General features: G+C 43.4%; 1 protein-coding gene across 4 annotated transcripts in view; it reads right to left on the bottom strand.

Annotated features, from left to right (window-relative positions):
• Positions 1–288: 288 nt before the first annotated feature.
• The window catches only part of SPG11 (SPG11 vesicle trafficking associated, spatacsin), a 96,374-nt gene continuing 85,953 nt past the window's right edge, over positions 289–10,709 (bottom strand). For 2 of the 4 annotated variants that reach the window (XM_037834098.1, XM_037834099.1), the window contains 10 exons: positions 9,137–9,276; positions 8,082–8,280; positions 7,546–7,683; positions 5,629–5,762; positions 4,837–4,944; positions 3,178–3,346; positions 2,590–2,678; positions 2,233–2,388; positions 1,411–1,562; positions 289–914 (listed from right to left, as the gene is read on the bottom strand). In XM_037834098.1, the coding sequence (XP_037690026.1) occupies positions 734–914; positions 1,411–1,562; positions 2,233–2,388; positions 2,590–2,678; positions 3,178–3,346; positions 4,837–4,944; positions 5,629–5,762; positions 7,546–7,683; positions 8,082–8,280; positions 9,137–9,276 (1,466 nt within the window). In that variant the 3' untranslated portion in view covers positions 289–733. Of the gene's footprint in view, positions 915–1,410; positions 1,563–2,232; positions 2,389–2,589; positions 2,679–3,177; positions 3,347–4,836; positions 4,945–5,628; positions 5,763–7,545; positions 7,684–8,081; positions 8,281–9,136; positions 9,277–10,709 lie in introns of those variants that run through there. The other 2 variants (XR_005216472.1, XR_005216473.1) reach the window with 2 other exon arrangements.

The following is a 10,709-nucleotide window of genomic DNA, read 5'->3' as shown; positions in this document are numbered from 1 at the left end:
CTTAGAGGAATCTTCTTTAGTATCTATCTTGTCTTAAGCTATTTAACCAAATTTGTGGTTTGAATCTTTTTTTTTTTAAACCTTTACAGAATTGAAAGTAGGATGAGAAAAAAAAAGTTTTTAGTTTCTCTTATAAAGTAAATAGGAACTTCAATCAAAGCTTTGTAGACTAAATGATTTGAGGAATTAACAGAGAGTGCTCACTACACAGCAATAATTAAAGCAAATAAAGATTGTTTTAAGGCAGAAAAGGGCTTGGATTTCCTTAGCAGTAATAATGACATACACTGAATTTAAAATCTATTTTATTATAGAGAGATCAGTTTCTAACAAATGGAAATGTATCACCTGTTCCTTAACTATGTAAATAATATTAAATTCCTTTGAAACTGGAGTCTGCAGGCACAGGTATTCTTTAATCAATAGAGTGTCATCTCCTAAAGTAGATACCATCTGAGGAAAATGAAGTTTTTGATCTTATTACTAGTATCCACATAACATGGTATAGATGAATAACCACTTTTAAATAGGAACTTCATTGTGAAAAGTCCTACCAAGCATTGGTATGATACACTGGGGTTTTACACCTCAGACAACAAAGACCCCCAGTGGATTATCCTGCTCTGGTTACAGGCATTTGTTGTCAGTACCTCATTTTGATACAAGAAAAAGGCACCTTATAAAGCCTACCTTGGCAGCAACTCCCACCCCTTGCCATGTCACCTGAATCCATCTAACCTGCTAGCATGTCCTTCAGACAACATCCTGTATGAGGATCCTTCAGAAGCACATTCACAACATCATAAAACTTGTGTTCATATGCCAGCTTATAATATAGGTAGACATCTTCACAATATGTGAGTAACTTCTTCAGATTTTTCACAATCATGTCAGTAGGCTGGTGTTGTTTATATCTAAACACAAAACATAAAGAGTGTACAGGCTACTACACCTTGAATGAAGACTGTTAGCTTTGATCCTCCTCACTTACAGAGAAGAGGGTGCTGGAGTCTGGGAAATGATCTCAGACTAGTACTAAGAAGTGCTTGATAAACACTGAATTAATTTGATTAAAAATGAATATCTTAATGCTAACCTCAGAATAAGTTCATTACTCCAAAGGGCACCTCTGAAGTTTAGGGGGAATTTTGGCACCTCAGGCAAGTTGGGTAACTACCTCCCATTTTAAGTACAAAATGTCAAAATGTCATAAGCAAACTATTTTCATTTATATGTGTGCATAGATCTGTTAAAAGATCGTTTCCTTCTGGGAATTCCTGACATCTGTTTGCCATCTCAAGCAGAGGGATAGCTAAAGGTATGTTGTACTCAGCCATAAAATTAATTTTTTCATGCCTTACCTCAAAGCAGAGGCAAGGAGAAATGCTTGCAGTCAATTTTGATACTTACTTATTTGAAATCTCTTCAAATATACTGGATCGCAATAACCTTTGCTGCTTAAATTCTTCCAAATAATTAAAGTCTCCTTTAAGAATCACTTGTTGGTATAGAATTTCAGCCCAATCTGGAACAAAGTCATAGGCCTCAGCCACAATAGAAGCCTTAAAAGAACAGGAGGGAAGGAGGACCCCATTAATTTGAGGTAAAATTGAAGATGAATTATTCTAGAAAACAATGTTCTACACTCATGTCCAGTGCACGTGGTTACCACCAGTTATGTTAAAAAGGCTCTGTGGATCAGGTTGGTGAAAAGTGTGGTGTTAGTTTGGCAGTTCCCCTCCTATAAGCTCCCAGACACTTTGAATGTTTTTAATCTTTCTCAGCAATGGACTAATAAAACTGTTGAGAAAGAATAACTGTATTCTTCCCACTAACTCAACTGTACATGGAACAGTGGAAAGGGCTGACTTCCTTTCCTATTTTATAAATTCTGAGGCTGAGATGCTCACAGGACCACTGGCAGGGATGTTACTCTGCAACTCAAGTGTCTCAGGGACCAGAGGGGCCAAAGGTGTCTGCTTCTGCTGGGCTAACAGCATGGAAAAGAGGAATGACTTCATTGTCTCACCATTCTACATCTCCCCCCAAACAATGAGAAGTACTACCATGAAAAGCAGCAATTTTGTGTATCAGCTAAGTCAGAACAACGGGGTTGTCCTGGTTCTGGCAGTAGTCCTGAGACCTTGGGCGAGTCATTCAAGCTCTGGATTTCATGAGTGGGACAGCAGGAGGGAGGATGCTGACAGTGCTGGCTAGATTCTTCCTGCTCACCTGGTAGAACCGAGGCAGGCCTATAATACAGTCCATCAGCCTGTGGCGGCTCAGGTTGATAAGCATTGTGTTCTGGCCAGTGTTCAGAAAGTGAATCTGCAGTGTTATCAACTTGGTGAGCCGATGACAGCGCAGGGCCTGTCTCACGCAGGAGTCCTGAGGGAGGGACATGCGGAAGGCCTTTGTTGCCATCATCTCCCATGTTAATTCTCTACCAACTGTACTCATCCCCTCATCCCCTGGTTGGCCCATGACTCCCTCTCCCAGCATAGGAAGAGCCCAGGGACAAAATAATTCCTACTGCAGACACCAAGCCCCAAGGCCACTCTGGGACAAGACAAAACTCTCCATGGTTACCTTGGCATAACTTTCTGCTGCATCCAGCATCAGAGTCAGGGCTTTCAGCAGCATCTGCTTCAACTGATGTCCATCCTTGAGGCTATCCTCTGCAAGGGAGTAAAGGAGACTTGCTGAGTCTGACTGACTCCCAGGGCAGACTATTCCTCAACCTACTCACAGTGATGGGCTGGAATAGAAATATCCCAGCTCATGCTCACAGGGAGGCAGGAATGTCCCACTCAGGTGAAGGCTACTGGGCCAGAAGTGTGCACATTCTGGGACCTTTACTACAGCTTTACTCTGGAATAAGATTCAATGCCCTGTCCAGTTTCTCCTTTCTCTCTGAAACATTAAGGAAGGCTCACAATGGGCCTCAACATTAACACTGGTTCCTGATGGATGATACTCTGGATGCACAGGCTACATACAAATTCCAAGAGGTACAAATGCCTTCCAAGTTCCCGTTCCATCTCCTTTCTGCCCTGCTGAGTATCTGTGCTTTTCAGCTTCTAACAGCTAATCTCATGGGCTTTTGCCTTCCTTAGTCCTAAGAACCGTCCCTGGCCAGCATCACTGCCCTGAAGTGCCGCTGTGACCTCTGCTCACCCCAGGGCTGAGACTCAATCAATTTCAGTTGGATGCAGGCAGCTGCCTCGTGGTTCTCGCCAATCTCCCGGCACATGCTGAAACAGAGGGCAATCATGTTGTGCTTCTCGCTGTCCCCAGGGCGGCAGCGTTTGATATAGTCCAGCAGGGCTGTCTTCAAGGTGCCACTCTGCCCAGGAAAAAAGGGAATACCAAGGTCTCAACCAGGGACTGCGAGGCAGGATTGGCCAAGCCCCTTGGTACTTAAAGTTCCTTTAAAACCCCCGAGAAAAAGGAAAAGATGAGCAAAAATGAAAAAGTACAAAAGTGTATGCCTATGAATATGCTGAGCAAAAGGAAGCAGAGTCTGTTCCTTTCTGCTGGTGGAGTATCAATGTTAAAACCTGTCAGAAGGGAGAAGCCTTAAAAATGTTCACATGTGTTGATCTAACAGCTCCACTTCTAGGAATCTGTCCTTAAAGAAATCAGAGAAAAGTGCTAAAATGAATGTAACAAGGATATTTAATAGCAAACAATTGGAAACAATCCAAATGTATAAAATACCATGTAGCTATTATATTTAGAAGACTTAAAACTGTTAAATTATGAAATATTCATATGTTTATTGTTAAGTGAAAAAAGGCTATTTTATATCTGCACAGCATGATGTTTTGTTAAAAATATGTAAATATGTATGTATATGTTTGTGTGTATGTGTGCAAAGAAAGGGCCTCTATCACATTGTTAGCAGTGATGGATAGACATTGAGGGCTTTTTTCCCTGTGTTGTTCTGTTTTCCAAGTGTCTTACATTGAATATGCATTACTTTTGTAATTGGAAAAAAAATAAAGTATTTAAATGGAGAAGCAAAACTGCCTCCAAAACCACCATTTTAAAAACTCTCAGGGGATCTTGAGGACTTGTTCTCTTGGCAACTAAACTGGTCTGTCCTGAAGCTGACTTGGCAATGAAGAGAGACTGTTTTCGGCTCTGTTAGTTCTGTTTGGCCAGGCCCAAGTTCCCAGAAGCCAAGAGTGCACCTCAGTTTTTACTCTTCAGAGGTGGAACAAGCACAAGCAGTGATCAGCCAAATGAATGACTTGGAAACAGGTTCTGTGAGTGAATGCCTGGCATCTCATAACATGCTGAGGACAGACAGGGCTCCAGAGGCCTGGCAACTCAAACCTTTGCTTCCAAGTCTCCTTCCTGGTCATCATCATAAATAGTTCCACAGCTTTCCTGGCACAGGCCTTTGCATTCATTTCCTAACTCAGCTCTGAGAAACACACTTTTTTGTGGTCCTGTGAAAACTCCCCAGTGCATGGTTAGGCCATGGAAAGCTCTCAGAGCCTCCAAGCCGGTCAATCCACTTTCAGTATGGCTCTCAGGAAAGGTTTCTGCCTGCAGGAATTTAGACAGTAGAGGCAGGTGACAGAGGATGAGGTGCAGGAGGACAAAATCATTTTCATCATTATTTAGCAGCTGTCAGCATAATCACTACCTTCTGTAATCTGTAACCTTAAGCCATTGGGTCAGCAGTGTGTGTCCTGGGGAAGCCCCTAATTCCCTCCCTCCATATCCCAGGGGTCCACCCTGATTGGGATTATTCCTGAGAAAAGCTGAAACTCCTGAATGTCAGTAGTACATGTCATTCTGGAGTTTATAATACTTTATGCCTACCGGATCCAACTTCTTCCTCATTAGCACTTCGAAGTAGTGTTTTTTATGCAGCAAATCAAATATGTATGTCATCTCATTGTACCGTCCAATGCCTGTAAGGAGGCGCACCTGAGGAGAGGGAGGGCAGCTTGCATCAGCATCACCTGTACTTCTGAGCCAGCCCACTAACCTCATCAGTTTGAGCTGCTTGAATAGAAACTGCAGGGGTAGGTGGGCTAATGGCTAGATTGTCATGGTTAGCTCCAACCCATGTACCCAGCAGGGGGCCTTTGGAGGATTCCAAAATGCCAGTCACTACTGGCTGTTCCCGCTGTTTTTTTCTACATGTGACCATCAAGTGCCGAAGTGCCATCCTCCTCTGCAGGCACTCTTCTTCCCACATCCCTCGTTAACAGTGGCCAATGGCTTCCTCAGCCACTCAGGTGAGTTTCAAGCTCAGAGAATTTGAGGCACAGCTCATTTCAACTCAAACCTGTTGTGGGGGAGGAGTGCAGCTGCCTTAGCGCCTTCAAGAAAAAATGCCGGTGGCAGGGGGGGTGGGGGAACAGCCCTGGAGCATGGCACAGGTCCTTCTGCTTTCTGCTCCTTTAGAATAATCTAATTCTGACAGAAATCATAACCTAGAGCAGAGGGTTGGGCTGCCCAGCCAGCCAACTACCAAGAAGGTAGGCAGTGGTATCCAGATGGGCAGAAGTTCCCGAAACCACATCAACTCTGAGCTGGTGCCCAGCCTATCGGCCCCACTCAAAGGTTTCCTCAGGATGGAGGGTGGGGGCTGAGGAAGCTACTTACCACCAGCCCGTACTCCTCACTGGGGGCCAAGTAGTTGTCTGTCAGCAGCCGGGCAGCCTGCAGGACTCGGATGATGCCCTCCATGTGGCATGTCAGAGTGAAGCACTGATGGGCCAGGATCAGCAGCTCTGTGGCTGGGTGGGTGGATGAGGCACTGGTAAAGACAGGATTGTGAACTCTGGCCACCCACTGTCTGGCTCTTTGCCTAGCAGGAGGATGAAGGGACCTGGGAGAAAAGGGGCCTACTGGAGACAGTTCTCACACCAGTCCTCTGAGGTCCCTGACCTCACCAGCTCTAGCCCCGGGTCAGCCCCGAAGATGTCTAAACTCTTGTTTCAATGACAGCACAGGGATTAACTCTGTCCTCAAAGACAGTCACATAGTGATCGTATCTTCAAGTCCAACATGAGAACAAGGGGCCCTTGTTTTGTAAAGATGGAGAAGTTTTCCTCTGCAGACAAGCTGGTGGAGTTCCTGCCAACACAAATCAAAGGGAATTCTCTGCTTACATCTCAGTGGAGGGTCTTAGGGGTTAATCAGTCCATTTGGTGTTCTGCAATTATAATGGCTTTCTAGATTAATGAGAGATTTGACTATATACAAATATAAAACTACTACACACTCACTCTAAGCAACATATTTGCAGTGTTAAGGACAGAGAAAGAGTTCCCAGCCTCAATACTGGCTGTGCCCTCTGGGCCTTTGTGTATGCACATGCTATGCCTATGAATATCCCTGACTACTGTGTGAATTCTCAGGGCTTAGTATGAACATTCCTCCAAAACCTTTCTTGACTCCATCAGTCTGGCTGTTACTGTGTATTACACACTCCCAGTCTGTGAGCTCCAGGGACTGCTGTTTAGGTTGTTTACTATATCCCAAGGGCCTTGAGTTCCTGACACATGGCTGAGACTTAGAAAATATTATTGAACTGGACTGAGAAGAGATATTTAAAACCATTCTTTAAAAATTGTTCAACCTTTTTAAATCTCCATATTCACTAAACAACAGTAAAATGCCCTTTTTTTAGGCCTATCAAATTTGCTGCGTAAAATTGGTTCCAGAAAATGACACTCTTATACACTGCTTAAGGGGGACTGAAAAATAGATTTTTTTTTTTCCTGGAGTGAAATATATATGTCAAAAGCCTTAAAATGGGCCTATCTTTGAATGAGAAATTTATCCTAGGGAAGTAAGCATGTGTGTGCACAGAGGTTTGTCTATAAGGATGCATATCACAGTGTTTAAAATAGCAGAAAATTGGAAAACCTAAAGCTTCCACATCAAGTATACTTTTTTTTTTAAATTACATATGAGAGAATACAGTGTTACCATTAAATGGCATTACCGAAGAATATCTGATGTCATAAGATGTTAAATGACAGTATATTAATAAAGTATTAAAAAGGGCCCAGTTTAATGCCATTTCTGAAAAATAAAAACCTATATATTTGCATAAAAAAGACTGGAGACACACATAGTACTGAATGCCTCCACTGAACTAGACATTGTGGAAATTGAGCAGGCTTTAAAATCACTGGGACTGGGTCCAAATAGCAGCTCTGCCACTTAATAGATATAAATTAATGCATTCTCTAAATTTCAGTTTCCTCAATTCCAAAATGGGGACAATAATATCTACTTTGCAGGGTGATGTATGAGTAAAAGATAATATGTCAGATGTTAAAAGGTTACCTTTTTGGGTGAATTTTAAATTTTGAGGTGCATGTCCATATTTTCTAAGTTTTCTTCAATGAACATAGGACTTCCTACCAGGGAATTTATAAACCCATGCTGGAGGTGTGGGGATCCAGGGTAGGAACAATCCAAATTGAGTTTCGGAAAGACTGACTCCAGGAAAACTCTTAAGATATCTGTTTGGGCCCAAACCATGTAAGAAAAAGGCCAAGAACTTACTGCAAGATAATTCCCCATGGGGAATGGAGGAAATCTTATCCAACAACTTCATGCCTACCAATGTGCGGTCTTGACACAGAGCAGTTAGCTGAAGAAATGTCTGGCTTTCCTCTGCTGGGTTGGACATCTGTTTATGTCCTGTACAGGAAGATGTGGAAAAAGGGACTGGTTTTGCTGTGAAAGTCAGCAGAAAGATGAGAGCCCCAAGCCAGGCAGCCCACTCCACCCAGGCTGGGGCACCATGTGCTGATGCTGATAGAGCTCCCTGTGCAGCACTCTACTTGGCTCAAATACCTTGACCTAGAGGTCATCTTACAGGAGCAGGATTCGTTAGCTCAGAGAAAGGCACAGCTACTCTGAGCATATCATAAAATAATAAAAAGCAACAACAACAAGAAAAAAGCAATGTGTTCTCCCACAGGTGTAACTTGGACACTTGAGAGGGTGCCATGCAGGAGGTCTATGAGCACAACATCCAAATCCTTAACGTTGGGAACCTGAGAATGCTGTCCAAGACAGTTTGGAGGGCAAGTCACCTGTTCCCTCCGACAGGGTCAGCAGCTCTCTTGTCACCTCTTCAGCCACAAGTTCGGCCACGGTGTCTGGCTGGAGGCCCTGGGTGCTGATGAAGGCCTGGGCTCGCTTACATCGGTCAGGCTGCTGAGAGGCCAAGATTGCCCCGAGCACAGTCTGCCCATCCTGGGCAGCGACCTCTGTGTAGGCACAGCCCAGCTCCTGAGAGGAAGGCAAGCCAGTCAAAACCACTGTTGGGAGCTAGGAAAAAGCTAGCAAAAACCAGCCCTTACTGAATCTGATATAGACAAACTCCATGGTTTTCTGAAATTAAAGATCCTCACCCTGAGCAGAAACCTTAGAAGAAGTTAAGGACTGTTTTCTAACCCTTTTGTGTCTCTACACCAAAGAGCCAAATGCAAGTAAAACAAAGGCGTGTCTTCAGAAAAGTGTCAGGAAACTATCTCTTTTTGAATACTGAGCTCTTCCAACATTATCAAACAAAAGATATCAGAATAAAAGGCAAAAACCCCTTCCATGTCATTCCCATGGCAGAGCAAAACCCTCAATTTCCAAAGAAGTCTCTGAGGGCTTCAGTGCTTAGCTTTGTTTCTCCCATGCTCTGACACTTCCACTTAGAGTCAACTTTATTTTTCTTCCCCAACCAGCACGAAGCCACAGACAACCCCTGGATGCCCTGGCTCCTGTCTTTATAGTCGTCACATTCCATTTTATTTTATTTTAACATTTATTTTGGGTTCTTCCGAATGGAAAGCTCTAAACATTTAATCATCATCATCTATATATAAAAAACAGGGGACGCAGAAGTGAAAGGCCTTGCCCTTGCTTCTGGTTGGCTGAGCTGCAGCCAGCACTCAAACTTCCCTGGTCTGGTGTCCTCTCCACTAAATCCCCAGAGACGGGCTCATGGGTGTCAGCATCCTGACAAGAGCTCTGCTCTCAGCTCACAGTTATCATTTGAAGGGCTGACTTGGTAATGTCTGAAACTCACCTTCAATTCCCCACTTTCCTCTAAGAGGAATTATTTCCTATGGAGGCCCCACTCTCTGGCACATACCTTGGCAAGCTCATACAGACAGAGGACCTGCCGGCAGTAGTTCTTCCCATGGAGGCATTTGCTTGTCAGAATTTCTAGATTAGTCACCACTTCATCACCGGAGGATACCATCACAAACGACTGACTACCCAGACTTGAAGCTGGAAGCAAATACAGTGCTGAGAGGGGCTCTAAGCTGACAGGTCCCCTGTGACTTCTGTCTCTGTGTTTGCAGCTCCTTGCACACCCCCATGACTCCCCTTGGGTCTGGTACCACTTCTGACAGGGCCCCACATACACTTCTTTCATGCCTTCTTCCAGGAAATCGCAACCCAGGATACTTTAAAACCTCATATGCTACTAAAGACTCAAAGCCACCTAGCAAATGCTCCAGAGATCAGGACCAAAGATGCCTACCAGACTCTCCAGCACGTGTCTCCCCTCCCAATTTCCTCTCCTGTCAAATAAGTCATCAGGTCTAGCTGACTGTATCTCCAAAACATCTCTGCAATCAGTTTCAGCTCCAGTCTTTATCACGCTGCAACTGGGAGGCTGTTATACTGTCTCCTACTGTCAGTCTCCCCCAAATCAATCTTCCACATACTAGCAGGCCGTTTCTAAAATGTAAATCACAAAACCCCAGGATTATCTGGATAGATGCCTTAAAGATAATAAAGTCAAAATCCATTCCTGATTTAAAAAAAAACAAAACAAAAAACTGTTAGTAAGCCTGGAGTAGAAGAAAAGTTTCTTAAGCAGTTGAAGACTATTCACTGCCTGAAACACTGGTTGTAATAGCAAAAACAAAACTGAAAAATTAAAATGTGCATCAATAAGGCAAGGTTAAATAAATCATGGTACATCCATATAGTAGAATACTCTGCAGCCATAAAAAGAATGAGGTCAGTTTGTATGTACTGATAGGGAAAAAAATGTTGTAGAACAAAATGATATAATCTCATTTTAAAAAAAATAATATAAATACTGTGTGTATGTGTATATGCACACACACACATAGAAAATGATGCATACCAAGCAAGTAAAAGACATATTTCTGGGGAATCTGATGGTGGTGGTGTTGAATGGGTTAATGACCTTCACTTTTTACTTTATACACTCCTGGATTGTGTTATGTTACAAAAAGCATGTAATATTTTTGCATGCAAAATATTAAGCAAAAAATGTTTTAATGACAAAAGAGTAAAATAAAGCTCAGACCATGTTATTCCCTTGCTAAAATCCTTCAATGCAGGTTCCATGCATTGGTAAGATGGAGTAAGCACTCTCCAACCTGTCTGAATGCAGTGCTGCCAGATACCTAGAAGTGAGCATTGGGGCAGCGAGAGAGCTCTGGAGAAGACCTCTAGTACGGGTTCAAGAAGCAGGAAGGGAAATTCTGAAAACCCGCTTCACTCAGCCCAGCTCCCAAGCATGTTCTTAGCAGTGGTGGCAGAGGAGCCAAAACTCTGACAGGGGAAACTTCTCTTCTGATTGGAGAAGTTCTGTTCTAAGAGGGTGTAATGTACCCCTGCTGCTTTTTGCTCTGTCCTCCTGGATGTGAGCACAGTCAGGGCAGTACATGACATAGTAGGAT

This window comes from Choloepus didactylus, chromosome 4 (genome assembly GCF_015220235.1).
Source record: "Choloepus didactylus isolate mChoDid1 chromosome 4, mChoDid1.pri, whole genome shotgun sequence".
NCBI classification, from domain to species: Eukaryota; Metazoa; Chordata; class Mammalia; order Pilosa; family Megalonychidae; genus Choloepus; species Choloepus didactylus.
The sequence above is the reverse complement of the archived record's forward strand: the minus strand, read 5'-3'. Positions and strand labels throughout refer to the sequence as shown.